The sequence below is a fragment of the Lepisma saccharinum genome, chromosome 10 (assembly GCF_977018435.1).
Source record: "Lepisma saccharinum chromosome 10, izLepSacc3.1, whole genome shotgun sequence".
Taxonomy (NCBI): domain Eukaryota; kingdom Metazoa; phylum Arthropoda; class Insecta; order Zygentoma; family Lepismatidae; genus Lepisma; species Lepisma saccharinum.
Window position 1 is genome coordinate 55,009,658 of NC_139238.1, and position 21,675 is coordinate 55,031,332.

At 37.8% G+C, this 21,675-nt stretch overlaps 1 protein-coding gene across 4 annotated transcripts in view; it reads left to right on the forward strand.

Moving 5' to 3' along the window:
• The window catches only part of Mmp1 (Matrix metalloproteinase 1), a 74,111-nt gene that overhangs the window by 24,338 nt on the left and 28,098 nt on the right, over window positions 1-21,675 (forward strand). For all 4 annotated transcript variants that reach the window (XM_083129828.1, XM_083129827.1, XM_083129829.1 and 1 more), the window contains exons 2-3: window positions 17,350-17,479; window positions 19,816-19,923. In XM_083129828.1, the coding sequence (XP_082985954.1) occupies window positions 17,350-17,479; window positions 19,816-19,923 (238 nt within the window). The remainder of the gene's footprint in view (window positions 1-17,349; window positions 17,480-19,815; window positions 19,924-21,675) is intronic.

Sequence of the window (21,675 nt, forward strand, 5' to 3'; positions counted from 1 at the left end):
GCTGCAAGGCTCATTATTATTCTACGAGTGACATCACTCTCCGAATATTTATTCGGTTGTTTCCGCAGTAATCTACCTGCCTTTCTTGTTGACGAAAGATTTTTAGTCACGTGTACTTTCCATTTCATCTCCTTTACATTATAAGAATTGAAAATTTACAATAATAATAATAATAATAAAGCAATTAATAGCGATGACTGTGAGAGTAAGAGAAAAATAAAGGGTGTCTAAAATAACTTATTACTTTACAACAAAAAGGATTATCATTACAAGAAAAATAAGTAAAATGCTTCCCTGTGCTTTGCACCACGCCATGAAGAGTTAGGACCCCACACTTTCTTGACCACGCTCTTGACCGCCTTTACCCCGCAGAGTTACCTCCAGGTACCCACTTCATACGACGCTGGGTGGGCCCCGGAGCCGCTTGAACAGGTGGGGAAAATCCCGGTTCGCCCTAGCAGGGGATCGAAACCGGGTCTCTCGCATGATAGACAGACGTTATCATTACAAGATAAATTTTTATTTATGCCCTTCATATAACTTTCGGTGCAAGTTATAAAGCAAAGTGAATTATGAAAGAACAAATATGCTTCAAATACAAAAATGCGCACTTTTAAATCACTTGTTACAAACTTAATTTGTAATTCGAGTAAATTGTTTTCGACATGAATTGGAGAAGGAAATAAGAATAGTTAAAATAAATCAAAATTAACACATTTTTGTCACTGAACTTAAAAATTTATTCTCCATAGTGCTTTTAGTGTGTAGTATACACAAATATTACCTAGAAAAAAAGCTATGTTAAACAGTAATTATTATTTCTTATTGTTTTCACATAATCAGATTGCTTCTAGTTTACCCGCATTCTATCGGCGAGAATACTCCATTGACTTAATTCGATACATGTAAACGCGATGCTTTATGTGTCTTTTTGGCCTGAGACATATCGTAATATAGATAAAAGTATACATGCGCCATAAAAGACACCTAATACAAAGTACTCTCACATGTATCCTGGATCTGCGTACTATCTAACAATGTTGAAGTTTTATTGAGGAAACAGTGATTTGAAGGGCATATGTAAATTGTACATTTTCTGTTGTTGGTCCTACAACAACATTTTGTTCTCACCGCCTTTCACGTTATTTGTAACAGAAATCGAAGAAATAACGTGAGAGAAGGACATAAATACGTGCGGTTGTAGTCCTTATTTGTGCCTACCTGTATGTTCTCAAAGAGCATTTGATTGGAATGTGAAATCGATGCCTATATACCACCTTATACGAATTACCTACATATTTCGTCATATCAAAACAACTCGTCAGTTCCAATTGATCATTAAATATGTTTCAATAGAAGTCCATACATCATTAAAAAAATATTTTCTTCTTAAAATATGAGTACGAATTCCTGGCCTACGTTGTCTCACTTGCTAGACACTTGAAGTGTTAAAGTCCATCTTCCGATGTGGACTTGTGACTTTATTTATCAACGCTGGGCCACGCCCAGGACTTCGTTTTAATACACATGGCAAAGTGGTTCAATTATTAAGATGTACGTGCAGTACAAGGAAAAATTTACTAAAGGAAAAAAAAGTAAGAAATATAAGGTTGCTTTAAAAAAAAGTTTCAATTGAAATTCAAGCTCATTCTCTGTGACCTTGCTGTCAGTAGGATCCTTAGCTCTCCATATCTGACGTGGAGTGTTGATTTAGTTTACGAAAGACCGTGCGAGTCAGCCAAGAGATAAAAGAGATACAGAACGAGGAAAAGGAGGGAAGGGGGAGAACGGTATTTTCCTAGTCCCAATGCCAAAGCCAAGAGCACCGCTGGGTTTGAACATCAAAGGAAATGTTGCATAAGAGCGAGGGAGGAGTATTGCAGTAAGTTAGGTTAGATAACAGGATCCGGTGGGATCATGCATGTGCTTGTGAAAGATATCATTTCCTACCAAGCGTCATCATGTTATGCTAAAATACATATCGCTATATGTGATTCACTGCGAGCGAACAAAGTATGATCACACGGCACCATTTAAACTAACTACCTACCTTTACGGCAATTATAATGTATTGATTCATGTTGATGACGCATGACGTTCTGGTCGTTCTCATCAGCTAACCAGACACTTATTGCTTTATTTTCATTCGTTAGTTGAAGGTAATGTAGTTAATTATGTCTTTGTTATGCAGAATATGCATACTAAGGGGAAAAGTTTTCAGTAAGTATGTAATAAAAATAACGAACCAATACTGCTGCAAATTAAAGTGATAACACTACTCTAGGAATTATATTTTTTCAGACACACTGTAAGTTTCTTTCAATTTGTTGTGTTAAGAATTTTTCCCTCCCCTAAGGAACTCCACAGTAGATAAACTGGTGCTCTATCCTTAGATGATACATGTCAATTCCTGAGAAAATCATTTACGGATTTACAATTAGTCTCATTAGACCCCTACATAAATTTGCTTTTAAGTCACAATCTTTGGTCGAAGATCGCAATTGCTAGCGTTCAAAAGAATAGAGTGTTGCCGCCTAAATTATATTCATGTAAATACAATACGCTACAGACCAGAAGCAAAATTTAAGTTGTATTACGTCACAAACACGTATATTGTCAAATTGCAATTCACACTTTACGGGTTCTGGAAAATCCTTCCTTCGTCAGTTGTTATGCAACGCTCCCTTCGTGCGGAAACGGTGGCCTTGTAGGCTGTTGCTCGGAGAGAGAGAAAGAGAGAGAGAGAGAGAGACAGACAGAGAATACCAACTCTGTTCTAGAAAGATGTAGTAATTAATGGGTAGTGGAGAATAGAGTGCTTTGAGTATTGTTGTAGGTAGTTCCTGGAGCACCTCCATCCAAGGAGGAGAAGGCGGGGAAGTTCTTGTTTTACTCTTGCTTTTACTTTTGTGAAGAGTTCAGTCATTACGATTAAGCTAAAGAGAGAGAAAAATGACTTAAAGAGTACAATTATAAGTAAAATGTTCATTTTGACAAGCAGCGTTCGATGCAGTGGCGGCTCCAGACTGTCTGCTCTGAGTGGGCCACTGGATGGTTGTCCAGACATTTGAATGGGCCAGATGCAAAAGTGAAAATGTATTTTCATATTCACTTTGTTATTACAGGATCAGTACAATGAACGTTTCCATCTTATTCGTCATTATGTATACATTTTTTCTATATTATGAAATTTGCCTATTACACTTTGACAGGGTGGGCTATGGCCCAATGTGGACCACACTTTATCATCCTCACTGATAGAAATATGGCGTTGTTTCGTTCCCACATCACAAGTGAACATTTTACACTTCAGATAATTTCAAGTCTGGTGGAAGAGGAGCTGCATTACGAGTGACACTTTTATCTCACGTAATATCATTCAGTAGCTACATTTTGTCCTCTCATTGCTCAGGATTTCTATGCATGTAGTCCCTGGGGGTAGCCAGGCGTCCCTGATTTTAAGGAACAGTCCTTATAAAAGTAACATGCCCCGTGATAATCTTTCCAGGGACGTCAATTTTCCTGTCTTGTAAAATTACATTTTCTCCGGCTGCATGCCTTTCCTTGAACATCAACTTTTCTTTCACCAGTTCCGCTTCCCCACCTCTTTCTACTTTCTTCCCAGTGACCGTGATCCCTTTATTGTTGTAAGCTGTGTTCAACGTGTTTCATGATGAGTGGTAAACGTAGTCTTCCGATAGAAAGAAGAAGAAACTACTGTGAATATTCGTTTCCCCGATGGCGTAGTGGTAACGTCGTCGTTTTGTAATCAAGGGATCTCGCGTTCGATGCACGGTGGAAGTACATTGCACGGTGGTTCAGTCCCAATTATGCTGTCTGTGTATAAAGTTGACTCAAAACCCAATTCAAGCAAGCAGATTGAATATTTCGCAAGTAATTTGTTGGAGGAAAGATTTCCTCCTGTGGTTGAAGAATAGTGGTGATAAATCAAGTTGCAAAACACTGCAACAATGAATTTTCTGGAACGTGGCGGTTACAGCGATGCAATGCAGCATACTCGAGAACTGGAGCACAAGACTAGCAAAGTAACTTCGTTATCTAATACTAGTTCATGCTTAGGAAGAGAGAATTGTTCTGAAAGTGAGAAGTTTAGTAGAAATGTTCATTAATGTTACAGACTGTATTTATGCAATTTTGTCCCTTTTCCCAACTTGCGATTATGATTTTGTCTTGACAACCTGACAACCATGATAAGCTGACTTGTCTTTTCTGTCCAACATGCAAACATTTACCTGCGGATACTGGACAGAAGGAAGTGAATGCTCACTGCACTTAGCCTTCAGCGACAGCGAACTCTTATCGCCATCATCCACAAAGAACGGTAAATATGCTGAAGTGGTAACAATTAAGAGACATTTCTTACAACTGCAAATCGATTCTGCGCTCAAAAGAGTGTATGACTCAAGTAAATCTATCTCAATTGACGCCCGGAAAGGGTAAGGTCACAGTTCCTCACTATATATGTATTTCATACATCCAATTGACGCGCACACGCACATAGGCATACATACATATATGTGTGGGAGGGACGAGTGATATTGGTAACCACATAAAAGGAATTTAGTGACAGCATTAGTGTGAATTTTAAAATATCACATATTAACAGAATGAAAGTATCTACAATATTTTCACTTTCTTCAAAATTAGTTGTCTGAAATAATATTGTCTTTCTTGCTTTATTTCTTGAGACAAATTATTTTTCCTCGTGCCTATAGTATTCTATGCTAATGAACATTTATAAGTCGGGAAGTGTAACGCCATTCAAAGTATTTGGTAAAGAATAATACTGTAGAGAACCTTTTTATTGCATATCGTTCACCATTAATTTGAAGGGAAAAGTTGTTACAGAGTGAAAAGTAGATTACCCTCCGCTCCTCCTCCTTGACAAACTTGGTTAGACAGAAAGTACCTTTTCCCTTCTCCCAAGGTCGCCCCAGATGATTACAATGGCACTGTATTAAATTAACGTGTTAGAAGCAGTGGCGCTAACTTTGAAAAACATTGGGTGGGCTGAACTCGCATCAGTAATATACGTTACAGGCCCAGGATTTACCTTACACTTGACCTGAAAATGTAGGCTTATTTTACATTCCAACACAGTTTCAGGCCATTTCTGAAGAACACATGAATTTTGTAGTGGCTGTTTATGCCTATTTCAGTTATAAGTGCCTATTTCGAATATAACCCCTTATTGAGGGCATATCTGGGAAAATGAAAAATCTGCCGATATTTATCAATTTGAGTCCCTGCTTTTATTTTGCCTGCCTATGGACCTTCATCCTCGGTATAAGCCCTTATCCTCCCTGTCTTCCCTTACAACGATGCGTAAAGGTAAAGATAAAAAAGGTAAAGTGTTCCCCTGTGCATAGCACCACGCCATGAAGGCGTATAGGGGGTGTGGGGGTAACGCCCCACACTTTCTTGATCCGGTCGTGAGTGGGGTGATGTGATCAGCATCACGCCCCTGACCGCCTTTACCCCCCAGGGTTTCCCGCAGGTACCCATGCTGGGTAGGCGCCGGGGCCGCTTCCACCGTTAGAAAAGTTCCCGGATTTGAACCGGCCGGGGATCGAACCCGGGACCTTGAGCATGGTAGTCAGACGCGTTACCGACTGAGCCACCGCGGCCACTACAACGATGCGTAGTATAAATAATATACTGAAACGTATCATATTGGAGATGTAACAACTTTTAAATAAATATTTTGGTGGAAGTAGTGAGAATGGTGAATGATGATGAAACATCTTGTTTTCTTAAGCGCGGGAAATTTATCTCTAAAATAAAATAATAACACGCAAATTATTCGGTGGTCTTGACCCCACAGGCCCATCTTGTCGTAAGTAATGTAGCGTAGTTTTGTTATAGCAAGGGAGAATTGGAGCAGTGCTCGGAACGTGAGCAAAACCGTTTTGGAAAAAAAAAAATTGTTAGTTTGCTTTTTCCCGAGAAAAATCATACGGACAGCCATGTCTATCTCCTACTTGTGCACTGAATAAATTCTTAGGAATTTACGGTTTAGCGAAATGTGACAAAGTGCCCTGCCCTTCCTATCGCTGACTCATAGCGTGCGAAGATCGCCATGGAAACCCGTTATGTGTGGGAACCGACATCCGGCAAACGAAGAAAGGAAGAAAGAGAGCGAAGGTTACGAAGGGCAAAGCTCCTCGAGGAAGGTCTCCGTCGGGCGATAACGACTCGGCTTCGTTCGTTGCCACCGACCCATGCTCTGGTTATCATTCGTCGCACGACGGCGCGGATCGTCCACTGAATGTTTATGTTTGGCCGCTGCAGCGAAAAGCTAAGTGGATTTTCAGAAAGTGTTGATTTCCTCCAACAGCACTGCAATCCACAATGGAGCGCAAAATACGTGCATGTTCAATAAGCACAGTATACTGTGATTCTTACGATTGTTTCTTTCGGACTCCGAAGACGGTTGCTATTTTCATTGTTATTAAGTATTTTCCTTCAATAAACATCTTGCGTTTCTACTTCAAACGTTGAGACTACACATTCGCTTCAGGTGTTCTACCGTTTCACCTGTTTCGCAACGCAAATATTGGGAATTGTAGTAGTCAAATTTGCACATAAAGTATCCCTTTCCATAATTTAATATATTAATAAAGTATTTTTTCAAGTCTAAGATTATTCCGCCTTTCCCAGATTTCTTGCTTTGGAAAATAAATTATGAAAGGGTATTCCTTTTTTCAATGGAAAGCATCCATTAGAATTTGCAATTCAACGCATAAAATCATTACATCTAACAGAGGCTTTACACATTCAAATTATATGTTTGGTTATAATAAGGACCAGTAATTAAATTTTGTTTGTTTTCAATTGCATGGTACATAAATGTATTGTAGTATGGCAACAATGAAAATATTTTTGCACACTTAACTCGAAACGTGGTAAGTGTGCAAAAGTTGTAAACTAAACTACCATAGAGGGTCTATGTAGGGTCGCAAAGTTTGATTTTAGTCTGCTGTATGCTCAGATAAATTAACTGAAACTGGATCTACAGTTTAAAGTCATTTCCAACAACTGTTATATGAAATCCCAGTGGCAAACACCATACAAGCAGGGAACTCGCGGTACCCGTGACGAGGGAGTAGATGGTCAGCTGGTACTGAATATTTTTGTCAATATAGTTAGGGTGAAGAGAAAAGTCGTAAATGTATGCACTCACATACACACACACAAATCATATATATATATATATATATATACACTGTTTCTCCCCACCAGAAATACAATCCGGGATCCTTTGATTACAAGGCGACATTATGATCCACTTTGTGGACGTGGTATGCTGTATACCTTGTGTAAGATCGGAAGAGAATTATTAGGCTATCATGTAAGCTTCGTGCATGGAGCGTTTTGAATCTCTGTTTGATTGATTTGGTATATTTTACTTCGCTTTTCTGCCACTTTTGGCTAATCGCGAAGATGGGGATGAGTGATCATTTGATAAAATTGATGGAGAGACACTGACAAAGAACACCCATGACCATGCGTAGCGCGCTGTGCTATCCACTCCGCAACGGAGGTCGGCTCTGATTTGTCAATGAAGCCCAGCAGCCGAGTGGGAAGTGAAACCGTGTCCTTGCCTTCCACTCGTTGGCCTTCTCTCCTCGCGTTTCTTGAAACAGCTGGCGACTCACGTCTCCCACGGGGGCTTACAGGTTTCATTTTGGGCCTCAAGTGCTCTACGAATGCTTCATCATTCAGCAAGTTTTATTTAAAAATTGCCTTTGGTTCAATCTGCAATGGAAAAAAGCACTATGTTGACGAGTTTATTAATGTGTGAGAACTTTCTGAAATCATTCGAGCTCAGTGGTGATTCAGACTTGCTCTGTGACAAATAAGTACCGTAAGAAGTCACTCAACACCGGAAATGTTCCAGTGAGTCATAAGTTGTCTTAGGCCTACTCCGCAAACAAGGAGAGAATGACCGGACAATCTGACTCTTTGTTGCAGAATTTCCCTGACAGCAGTGGCGGCGATTAGGGGGAGCAGTTCCCCCTCCCCCCGCTTCTCGCCACTTTTGCCCCCGCACTATGCTAAACCTTATCCAGAAAGGGAAATGTAATATCTTTGCCCCCCAAGTTTTGGCTCCTTGCCCAACCTGGTTTTGGAACCCAATCGCCGCCACTGCCTGACAGTGTTGCTACATGAAGGGAAATTTCCCTTTGCAAGGAAATTCGGGCCAAATTTTAAGCAGAAAAAGAAATCGATGATCAGTCATCTATCAAATTTCCTTCCCCACGTAAACGAAACGGGTCTTACACGCGTGCATGTTCTCATCTTTTCATACTAATACTATTGCTTCTGAAATTGGTTACTGACTAAATTATTAAGAATAAGTTTAAAATTTACATCTATCAAAATTTACCATAAAGTGTAGGGCAAATTAAGAATAAAGATAAAAGTTGAATAAAGATAAAAGTTGAATATTCAACATTTATATTTTTCACTTTATTTAGGAAGCATACAGTTTGTCTTTTCTTTCTATGTGTGCAGACGTTATGGATTCTGATCAAATATTTTTGTACAAATAAGTAAAAATACCTCGCGACTATTTTCACTTTCAAATGCTTTGCAAACCTTGGGTTATTTGCAAGCAGCGAAACTTAATGTGCAACCGAATCTGGACGGTAACTACATCATTAAGGCACTCTAAAACTGAGATATATATATAGGATTTACTTCTTCAGTTCACTAAGAACAAAATAAATTTAGGCTTTGGCCTCTAGTTCTTAGTCGTTCAATTTTTGTTTGTCTACTTATAGAATCGCCATACGTTTCATAGTCCATTGTTTAAATTTCACAACGATGGTAAATTAAAAATTGGAAATTTTGAGTAGTTAATTGTGTTACAGCTGTAGTTTTTAGTTTTTTAGTTTTTAATTAAAAATATGAGAAAATTGACACGCACCTTCTGCCTTTAGGGCTTTTAGTTTAGTCTGGTTACAACCCTTTTATCGGACTTCTCAGGGGCTTCTAAGGGTTAGTAGGACCAAGCCCTTGCGAGGTCTGTGGTGTAGGATTTATTTTTAATTATCACCTATGTAGGTTGAAATGAAAGATCCTTAAGATCTTTTACTCGAAGATTTATTTAAACTGATGATGTTATACAAACACTTTTCCAAACAGACAATTCACCCGGTATAACTTGTAGGCCTAAACCTATTAGTTATACCGAAGTTTAAAACCCTGGTCTTTTGATGATGCAGGAGAACACCTTATTCAGAGTTGGGTTTGTGAATATCCGCCAAAATGGAGTACAAGTACTCCAGCCAATCCGAAGATTGAAGCAAGATATTCCCCAACGTCCCCTGAACCATCAACCTTTCGGCAACCAGGAGAATGTCCCGCAGACTCACAAAAGTCTAGCTCTTTTATATCATATTGTTGTTTACAATTTACCATGGTTATTACATAGTTGTTTAATATTTCTATAGTTTCAACATTTAAGTTAAACAATTCATTAACCATTGTAACATTAACAATAACACATTTTTAAAGAAAAGATTCCAACATAGATTAATATAATACAGATTGAATAGTTTTTTGGCTTGAAAAATCATGTGTTGACAGGGGCGACACAAAATGTCTATCAAAGACCATTGATAACAAATATCCATATAGCCAAGAAACCACCATCACTGCGTGCTAGATGTGCAGTGATTTGCTTCATCTGCTTATGGTAGCTGATGTTAGCATTAAGCAAATACATGTGAAAATGCTGTTCTGTATATTTCATTTTCATAACTACAAAAGACAAGTTAGTTGTTGCTATCTTTCGTTATCATTTGAACTATGTATTTTAGATAAGATAACATTCCTTCTAGATTTCAAAGGAAATTATAAAAACAACGCTATTAGGCGATAGCGAAAATTTGTTAAGTTTCGTATTTATTCGTGTATTTCAACCAAGTGCATGAATTCTAAAATTCGAAATATTATTTAAATGGAAGTAAAAATGGTGGACGAGTTACGAAACGTAAAAATTATCTCTTGTGTATCCATTTCATGCACATAAAATGTACACACACTTACAGACATGTAATCTGTACAGCTGTATGAATTGGTATACAGATACTTCAATAACTTAAGTAATTATTTTTCGAGTTACTGTTTTAGGACAACAGTAGGTGCAAGTCCCAGAAATTAGACATGACATAATTATTTGCTTTTTTCAACATAGTTCGCTGCTGGATGAAACGTTACAAACTCATTTCCTTATTTATGTGGAGAAAATCCTATGGCAGTTTAATATCCTGTTTTGTTTGTTTTATTTAATACACTGAATTGTGCTGTGAAAATAACTAATAGTGCATAAAGGTAAGAACTATGTCCAAGATATATGTTTGATCTAGTTCGTTTTCACAGAGAGTAAGTTCTGCCGGGATCTTTACCAGTTGCTTGCTTTATTACAAGAGAAATGGATTCTGTTAGGTAGAACGATAAAAAGCATACAATATGTTTGCGTAAAAGCTTACTGAAATATACATAAGGCTTGATACATATACTTTGCAACTGCGGTTCACTTCGCAATCTCTCCTTCAAAATGTACGTGACGAGAAATAAACGCAGTAGTCATACCTATTCCTACTTTCCTGCAAATTACTTCAGCTACATGTTCGTGAAACGTGCTGGAAAGGGCATTTCAGAAGTTGACTGTGGGATTTATGGAACGATTCCTCATTAGCATACAACAAGAAGCCACCGACCTTCTACACTTCCAGTGTCTTCTCAGGAACGAAAGTAAATGCACAACGAGTGCTTTCGCGTTTGTATTTATCCTATTGAACGTCGCTGTCCGCCACTGTTCGCTAATTACGACAATGAAGGAGAGTGTTTAAGATATGATATTGACGATATGATATTGATATGGATATAGGGATACTTAGAATGAAACAACTGTGCCCAGAACAGGAATCGAACCAGGAACATTCAGTTGAGAGATCGTGAGTCAACGCCCTCGTCTTGGAATTCTTTCATTTCCTCCCTAACGCTTTCTGATGAGTCTCCGTAGGGAGGTAGGAAGCACGAAGCCGAGATGCGAATACTGGGAGCATCCCCGACGGCGTAGTGATAACTTCTGGTTCGATACCCGGTTGAGGCACATAGTGGTTCGGATCCCACTTTAAATTGTAGGTTTAGTCCTGATTGGGTTTCCGCGTAGCCAAGTGGTTAGCGCTCTCGCCTTGGGTGCGAGCTGTCCCGGGTTAGTTTCTCGGTGAAAGCCCCAAAATTTCGGCCTTGGCCCAGCATCGTGAGGACAATTGGGAAGCTACTTGAAAAGAAGAAGTAGCGGGCTCCGGTCACGAAAGCCAGAAAAACAACAGCTATGGGACCCGATGCGCTGACCACGCATCACCCATGGAAAAAGCAGCCCTGGCAGACCCTTGCCCTTGGAGGGCTGTTGCGCCACCGCGTGTATTTTAGTTTTAGTCCTGATTAGCCTATCTGTGCATAAAGTGGATTTACAAAAAAGACTGAAACTAGAATATTGGGTTAGAAAGTTGATTTTCTTCTTGTTTGCTCTCTTATTTATACCATTCATCCTCGTCATATTGTAGAGAGGTAGAAAAAAATGAAATAATGCAAAAATATAAAATTTGAAATATTTTTGGTGCAAGCATTCGACTAAAGACGTTCTAATGTAAGATTGCCTTAATTTTAAGTTTATTCTACATTGTTCACCATTCGTCGACAAAACCAGATATACGTAATTTATGGTTATAGACATACGGGTAAATAGTCACGGATTATATCTTTGTCGACATGAATATCATTCGGTCCTGAGTTTATTATTACATGAGTCCAAAGATGAATTTCTGTTCCATTCTTAACGAAATTAAGTTCTATTCATACAAAATTAGTTTGAGTGGCGTATGACTCATGTATGTAATCCTGACTCCTGGAATTCAGTGCAAAATTCCACCTTTGGTTTATCCCCCCCCCCCCCACCTCTTCACTCAGAGCAGTGACGCAGCAGGACTAAAGGAGGAAAGGAATGGCAGGTGACACAGAAACAACCTGCGCAACATAACACTCCATCTTGGGAGTTACTGACGTCATCGTCTTTAAGTGCTTCAGATAAAAAATAAAAAAAAGTTGTGGCTGCTAGGTAGAGATGAGTCGGATTGATGTTTTATAGTTACGTAGAGGAGGAAAACCTCTTCTTCCACCCGTCTGAATCTTATATTGATGTGCAATTACCCCGCCACAAAAACAGAAGCATGATTGGAACGTTGCTCATTGAAGAGTTCGATTTCGTGATGGTGGGTTTTTCCACGGGCATGCAAAAACCCCACTAACCCTTCGATTACATCAGTACTGTATTTCTGAATGTTACACACACATGTAAGACGGGAAAATTATAATCACCCATAACATCATTGTCCATCAATCTCATACCATCTTATTTTGCACCACTAGATGTAATGCTTCCTTTCATGTCATTCCCCTGTAGATGCACAGCATGTCTTTGGAAACTCGTAGCATTCAGGAACACATGTATTCGTCGATGGAGAATGCAGAAATTTCGGTATTTTTCATAAAATCTCCCTTAAATCTAAACTTGGACCTAGATTGTTTCGTGCGCCAAGAGAAATTTTCCTTCATGTAGCAACACTGCCTCTGACAAACGCGGCCCAAAAAGCAGGAATGAACACATAGATAGTGTTTTACTGAAAACGCTGTTTGCAGCGGTGGAACTCACCCCGCAGGCCGCGTGTTTTTAAATAGCCACTTGCTTCGGCTCCCTCGCCCTCCCCGCGTACAATCAGGGAGCAAATGCGATCGTCAGAAGGGTGCGATGGAGAAGGTTCAGTGGCGTACAAGAAACCAGTCTAACTTTTTTAATAATTTAATTAAATTATGGTTTAGAAGCTGTTTGAATAGTTTGCATAATATGTAATGAGTGATTACTATTAATATATTAAAGCCAAATTTATAAAAATATATGAAAGAAGTTGGTTTACCGACAGTAAACGGTGTGACGGGGAGAATACGCGACCGTGGGTTTCAACCGAAATGTCTTTTGCTTGCGACAACCAGCAGACGCAAGGACGCAGGGCCTCTTCCCGCTGAAATTATTCGCACTTAACGGAATGGCAGGTGGGTTGATGATTCAAAATCAGGTCTTCCCCAATCGTATGCAAGAAAATTGGTTATGAATTCGCTGTTATATAACATTGCGGCCACTTTCACTTTGGATTCAGTGCCACGGAAGCCAAAGTGTGCCAAGTGCATCATGGCCTGTCACACTTGCAACGGCTTTCCAGCGCTTTTCCTACTTTTCGTTTCCCTGCTTGACGAGGGAGGCTCCATGGAATTAGAGTTGATTGATTTATTGAATTTGGACACTTTACGTCGAATTTGTTCCACTCTTCGCTAATCTGGGCGATGGGGATGAATGACGGTACGACAGGATAGATAAAGGGACAATCAGAAACACACGAGGACAACAAAACATAGTTCCTGTAGAGGAAGCTGGCTGTAAGTTCAGGCGCCAGAGCCTCATTAGTCTGCAAAAAGGCAGTGCAGGAGATCTTAACATTTTCACGCCTTCAGAAACGGACACTCCTTGCACCCCGCGTGAAATTATAGAGCTGCCTAAAGTTTGAAAAATTAGCTCCTGTTTAGAACAGAATCGAACATCTAACGTTCATTTTTGCAACCAAAATTAAATGTAATTTTCTTTATGAAGACAATATAGTAAACAGAATTCAGTAATTTGCAACATAACGGTTTTGTGCGCATTCTATTTAGCTTTTCACATGCGACTGAAGTGGAAATTGCTAAGTGAGGAGAAGTCTTGTATTTCTTAACGTGATTTCAGAAAAGAAAATCTCCTTTCGCTCTTTTATCGGCATATACATGAAGAGAATATTGGTTTCGTCTTAATTGAATGTAACAGGCAAAAGCTTTGTCTTTGTTTGTTTGAATTTTGTTCTAAGTACACTTTATGCACAGATAGGCTAATCGGGACTGGACCAACAATTTAAGTGGTATCCGCACCACTGTGCGATATAGTTTTGTCTCCATGTAATGGATTTTTTTCAAGAATTTGTTAAACGATGAGTTTAAATATTGTATTACCATGAACTTGCAGCAATTTTAATATATTAGTCTAATGTTAAAATAACAATAATTTTTGGTGGCAGTGGATCAAAGAATGTACCATTTATACCAAAATATGGTCCGAAGTACTGAATTAGTACAAGTAAAAACCAACACGAGAAAAGTACAAAAGCACAAGAGCTGCACGATGATAAGGGCAAGTTACTCTCGTTAATATATGAACCAAAAAGCTACGATGCGTAGATGTGCATTTTGGATCAGTTGGAGTATGTTCTGTGTCCGTACATTCATTAAGTAAACGTTAACGTTTCCACTTGTTTTTTATTAAAATAATATTGCAAAATCCTGCAGTAAGGTGAGCTAATGGTAAAAGTTCCCCGTGTGCTTTGTGCCATGCCATGAGGCATTATGTCCTGCAGTAGGAACTGTAAAATTTCCCCTCCCAATTCTCCCAAATAAACAAAGAGCTTAGAAACGTGTCGGGTCCTCCTCCTTTTCAGAACAGATCTGCCACTGTCTGCAATTATTGTGCAGTGGCTGGGTCCTAAAAAAGAAACAATGCAACAGCACCAACAATGTTTTCGTGAATGTTAATAAAAGCGCGTTCACGGTCATGGATGTTCTAATTGTCCCGTTCCTTTTAAGCAAAATGTCCTTCAGCGCGGCTGCGGCGTTGCCAAGCTTAAACGCTCATCCTTTGTCAGCGGCCTTGCTGACTGTGTCAAATGACATTGACATTTTCGGATTTCCATGAAGTGAGCGGCAGGAAGTTATGCAGCATCCGACGCCTGAAAGCGAGATCGAGCGTTTTCTCTCATTGGAAATAAAGGAAAAGGATTAATAAGACTCTGCTACCAACAATCTCAGAAACATAGCAATATTCATTCTATCGTATGCTCTGTCTTTTTAGGAATATTTTTGTTTGCTACAAGGTGTTATAACGTTTTATTTTCAGTTCATGTATATAATTTAGGTTTCAAAATTTATCTCAAATTCTATTTTCATTACATTTCCTTTATTTTGCTTCATTTCTCAGGTCGATATATAAAATACGAAAGATAAAATTTCCTCCCGGGCAAAGGTGTATTTTTGGCGCTCTCCCCCTCCGTGGTCCCCCTCTTTTCCACCTTCCTCCAATAACAAACATAACCACATTATATTTTTACGGTTTTAAGTACGAATTATAATAGCTTTATTTTGTGAAATACTTTAAGTGTTTACTGTTAAATAACACGTTTATTGTAGGTATGTGTTTATTTAATACCTACGTAATGACACCAAAATAACAATAATCTTTTGGCTACATGATTTTACAATGTTATGCTGCGGTAACTTCAAATAATTACTGTCTAGAAGAATCCAACTCTTTTTTAAAAAAATAGCCACACTTATGTAGTCAGAAAGAAGGTGTTGGCGCTACCCGGTTTCGCACCTCTCAAGGGCGGCACCATGGACAGTCGCCTGGCCCTTAAGCCGCCCCTGAAATACATATAAAATGTACTACTTTTGGAATAACTTGACAGTCTTCATGGCGGAGTTGCAATCTACAGCTGTGAAGCCAGAGGTCTCAGTAACATAAGTAACATCTTACTTCATCAATGCATCATTCATCTTATATTTGCAATTAAACTCGAGAAGTAGAAAAGTAGAGAAGTGATTAGTCCTTCCTGCAGGAAATAAACCTGAACAACAAAACACAAATTGCTATTTAACTCCATGGCCTTTAAATCCATTCACCAAGTAACAAACAAATATTTCAAGAATTTAATTTTTAAAAAATGTGATTTTGACAGAGCTGTATCTCCGGAAGTCCTTTAACTTGCGTCACAACCATCCGGTTTGATAAGGGAAACTTAGTGACATCACCTGGCAGATAAGGAGCCAGATATCATACAATAGATCAACAAATTCTTTCTCTGAAGTTTCCGTCCTTTCTATTGGGATAATTACGTCATACATGTCGCTCTTCTGGGAGGTGGGTATGTATTATATTAAAATTGCATTGCAGGTAGAATTGGCGATACTGTCTGTGTTTAGCGTGAGAAAACTCTAGCTGACTTCCTCGTTCCAGCGTTTTTTCCTGCGGAACAAGCAGTCAAATTCAAGTTCGGATGTGGTATTACATAATTTTAATGTTTCCCTTTCATGATATAAAGTTATCGTTTATGCTTACTCAACCGTATCGTAGCAATAAAATAAAGTAACATGAGGTTAACAAGAGAAACAAAACAAAACAAAAATACTACAGGTTCATGGTAATGGCGGGGGAGGGGGTCTAAGCTGTCCGTCGACCCCCTGGAAATTGACATCATTCAATTCGATTTACAAAAATCAGAAAGCTTCTTGTTTTTATTGTTAATAACAGAAATAAAGTTCAATTTGTTAGTATTCGAACTTAATAACAAAGTAAAAAATGCCTCAAGTCCATAAACTTCAGTGTAAAATGCTTGAACCAGTTTATGCTTTCATATTCAATCATTTAAAGGAATGGTTTCACAATTTTCAAAATTCTAAAAATTAGTTGTTTTTTATGTGAGGTGTCATACAACATAAACACTATTACTACAATTTCCCCCCGCCGGCCTCCATGGCGGAGTGGTTAACACAGTGCCAGGGTTGCGCGGTTCGAATCCCTGTTTAGGCATGGATGTTATTTATGTACCCCTTCATCAATTTCATCACTCTTCTTCATCTTCACGATTATCCAAAAGTGGCAGAAATACGAAGTAAAATAAAGTGAAATTTATTGCACTTCAGTACACTGTGTGAAATGTAAATAATAATAATAAAAAAATAACACTTGCACTGAATCTGCTAGATCAAATTGAAAGTTTCCCCAAGGATATAATAATAATCGTAAAAAAATTGAAATAAAATTGCTTTATTTTTATTAATTTATAAAACCTATTCTTTTATAATAATTATCAGAAGCATGATAATTATTATTATTATTATTTCCACTATTGCACTTTTATCAATGGCTTCACCTCCTACAAAATTTCTGTCAGCGCCCGTATACACACTTTGTGTAATTTTTAGAACCAAAAACATGCTGAAGCTCCTCTTTCTAGATACTTGAAATTATATTTTGACATCTTTGTGTCTTCTGGCTTATAGAGAGGTCGTAGGGAGCTTTTACGTAGTAAATTAATATTACTCAAGGACGTTAATTTAAACTGTTGATAATTTACAATTTCATAATACAATTTTTGATAATAATTGTTCTCTTTTCAACAGATGTATCTCGCACAATTCGGTTACATGGATCCTTCCATACAAAATCCAAACTCAGGAACGTTGATGTCGGAGGACGCCTTCAAAAAAGCTGTGGTGGATTTCCAAGCTTTCGCTGGGCTTGAGGAAACGGGTATGACGTACTTCATTATTTTTTATTCTACTTGTTTTATGGTCGTTGTTTATTAAGAGGTGGCGTATTTATAATGAGAAGAATCTTAGTAGGACCATGCATGGGTCCAGTTTGTGTAGTCGTGTCTTCTGGCAAAATACATCATTGCAAGGGACCAAAAATCAACTAGAAATTGTGAAAGTTCATCATTTATGTTGTCAGGGTCTAGTACTTTGTAAGTAAGTTCATATTTCAAAGTTGTCTTGTTTTGCTCCTAAGAAACCTGATAGAATGGATGACTACAACGTCTTGGAAAGTGATTTAGAAACAAATTATAATTTGAAAGTGAGAAAAATACTTACAGTTTATTTTACTCGCCACCTCTATCTATAGATACTTGAAATGAGGTTCAAGCTTCTTCGCTTCTGGGAATCTAAACATGACAAGTCATCAGAGAAAAAGACAGGAGAAATAATAATATTTAATCAAGTAGCAATTAAAGTTATATAATTATTCATACTCTACTTCTTCGCATAAATGCTGTTAGCAAATCTGAAGTAACCAGCTTGTGACCCGACTGAAATTGATACATCATAAAAATCATAGCCCTTCATCTATTAAACTTACCATGTCATTTCAATAGTTTCTGCCACATTGTATCCTGCTTTGCAACAAAACTTTGACCTCATGTTAGAACGGTATCTCGTTGTAATATTGATAGAAGACTGCATTATCACGAAGACTCAAGATAGCAACAGGGGGAACCGGTACTTTACTTACTACGCAACATCTGTATTACGATTTGCCATATGTATGAAAAAGATTATGAGAGAAGTTGGTTTTCTGACGGTAAATGCAGTACGACAGGCGACTAGCTGAACATACAAAACCAGAAAGAAAATGCTCGTGACCCCCTTAAAATGGCTGTATTTTAAGCAATAATAGTTTAGAATCTATTCTAATCGGGACATGTATAATTTATGTTATTATTGACACTATTAACATGAAAATTTAAGGCGCAAAGGGAGTGCGGATTTGAATGCAAGGAGTGCTCCTCGCATCCCCTGGCGTCGCCTATCTGTCGGATTTCATTTCAAATAAAAGTGGAATTGGTTTGTGATATCAGCGTTACTACACAAGTAAACACAATTGTTTCTTTTAAAAAAAGTTTATGAATGTATTTCTCACTGATTATAACAATTACTTAGTATGTATGTTTGTATGTAGTTGCTACATTTATTTCTCTACATATTTATCACTAGAACTATTATTCTGTGAATATCCTATGTATATACATACATTTATATATATACCGGGTGTCCCAAAAGTCGCTTGACCGAGAAATAAATATTATTATTAAATCACATAAGTATTGTTTTCAAATACAAATATTTATTTCTCGGTCAAGCGACTTTTGCGACATCCGGTATATATATATATATTTAGCTTAGTTCACTTAGGATTTATAACTATTTATTAATCTCTATATGCGAATTAGTTAGTAATTTGTCTTTCGAATGGTCTTTGTAACTTGAGACCACTTTATGCCTAACAATCAATATGTTCATAAGTTTATTTAAATCATATGAATAGACATTACCTCATTGAAGTAATGCTTAAAAGTTTATTTAGAGTAAAGTCATTTACTGAGTTCTACAAAAGTTTCAAAATTTCATTGTTTTGTTGAACATGGCGTATTTAGTTTATCAGAACAATCACATGGCTTTCCTATTGGGTTAAAATATTGCGGATATTCACACATAGCTATTATATTGTATAGTATTGTACATTAGATATAATAATCAACATATATTGATAATTTCTTCTCTGTCTCTCTCTCTCTCGCTCATTCTCTTTCATTCTGAATTGCCATTCATCGTGGTTGTTCGATTGTCAGTCAAGTGTACGCTGGGATGATTCTTTACCTTACCTTACCTTTAATCAATTCATGAAAAAGTCTTAATGAACTTCCTTTTAGAAAGATAAGCCGATAATTTACATTATGCAAAACATAATCTGCTTAAATATCTGTTCGTGATAAGCACAAGAGCTGTTTGCATCCATTCCGTTCCATCCAGCTTTCGTGGCGAGCAACATGCAATGCGATTTCTTCAGCTTGATGCGCGTGCTGTGCCTGCTAATTGCTCGGGAGCGACGAAGAACAACATTGGAACCAGTTGGTTGCCTTGACACTTCCACTCGATAGCTGCAGGAATAGCAACTCTCCGGTGACGTCAATAACTAGCTACGCTGCAATTCCAGAACCCAAGTCGCGATGGGAAACTTTGGTAGATGATTCGAAACGTCATTCTGACGTCAGTATCTTTGTTTTCTGAAAATCTTCCCTTTCTCTGCAGGTGAACTGGACGCGGAAACTATGAAGTTGATGAACACCCCGAGATGCGGAGTGAAGGATAAGGTTGGCCATGGATCAGAAGCCAGGAAGAAGCGATACGCGCTCCAAGGTAACTAATTTCAATTGGATGCAAGTTCTCACACGCACGTGGTGCGACTCTTTCCCTGAGAAATGCTAATTTGCTATCGCAGTCAATATAACAAGGTTCTGTGGTGAAACAGACACACGCTTCTGTTTCTTCAACTTCATTGTTTTGGAATGCGCGGGTAAATAAGCGCATAATTAAGAAAGCAAAAACACGTAACCTGCTTCTCAATTATAAAATTACCGTATTTGCCGATTCCCTTTTTGGTACACATTCTTGAGGAAAAAGCTTTTCCCACTGAATTTATAATTAATTTGCAGTATTTCAAATATAAAGTCACATATAGGTCTACTTTCAACAAATAAATTTCCTAATATAACTAGGAAAGAATATATTTTAATCCTCTTCGTAAAACCCAGACATTTGTCTCCACAGCTAAATTAAGAGTCGCTCTTGAAACCTCTTCTAAATCAGAATCTGACTCTTCATACAACAAATTCTCCTGTGTGCCATTCAGTACATTACTAATGTGACCGGAATATTCTCACACACCGCAAGGAAGCAAGAAAGAAATCGTTTAACTAAGAACAGTGAAAAATTCCAGAAATGAAGGTAATCAAAAACTGATTACATCGTCGCATAAGACGCACCCTGTTCTTTAAACCTTTTTTTAAAAAAGAAAAAAGCGTCTTGTACGCCATCAAATACGGTAATTTAAATTTAATACTGATGAGAGTTTAATAAGTCTATAAATTATTGTTGTCAATATTATCATCCTCTTCTTCTTCTTTTTGAATACAGTAGTTGAAATAATGCATAAAATGTGTAAAATTCCTGAAAATATTTGTATGAGAAACTAATTACACATATTGTTTTGCATAAACTTGCCTGCAAGAAGCCTAATCTAATCTATCAAATTACACTGGTCAACAATGATTTTGTTAAATGAATAATTTTCACTGATTCTTATGTTTTTTGGTGCGCTGATTCTGAATATGAAGTCGGAATTTCTCTATCGGGCTCCAATTTTTTGTAACGTGTTTACATTTGTTTCTCCTTGTAGCCCATTTTTACCATTAAGCTCTATTATAGTAGCAAAAGTACAAGCATTAAGCTTCGCTTAAAATGTTTCTGCGGAAGGCAATCATTGATGACAACAATGATAAAATTCTGGTTTATTACCATCAGGATAACATTTCAGTTAAAATCCAGTTCTCTTACGTTCGTGACATAAATAAGTTTGTTGGCTCTAATTTGTGCATATTTTCTGTTATATACAGTGTGTATATATTTAAAAAATGCCTTATAGGTGTGTTAACCACCCAAAAGTTTTTATATTTGCGGTGATTCAGTGGCAGGTCCTGAAGTACCAGTTGGGAGGGACGAATTTCAGTCGTCGACTGCCTCACCTCACCCAGAAGATATTCTAACCTACACTTACCCTGTTTTAGGTAAACAATTTATTGTACTGTAAAAAGGAAACAAGCTGACTTCTATGTTCTAGAGATAAGAGTATTGTTTCACAAAAATAGGTATCCAGGTCTGGAGTGTAAATATTTAATTTTTGAACTTGTTTGGATGAGCAAATCAGTGGAATAGAGCTATTCTCTCAAGGTATCGGGTTCGATTCCATTTTGAGGCGCATTGCATCGTTGTTAGGATCCAAATTTAAACTGTAGGTTTAGTTGCGATTGAGCTATCTGAGGATAAAGTTGATTTAAATCAAACTTCGAAAAATATTCTCGACATTAAACGTGGTGGTAAACGAATATTTGA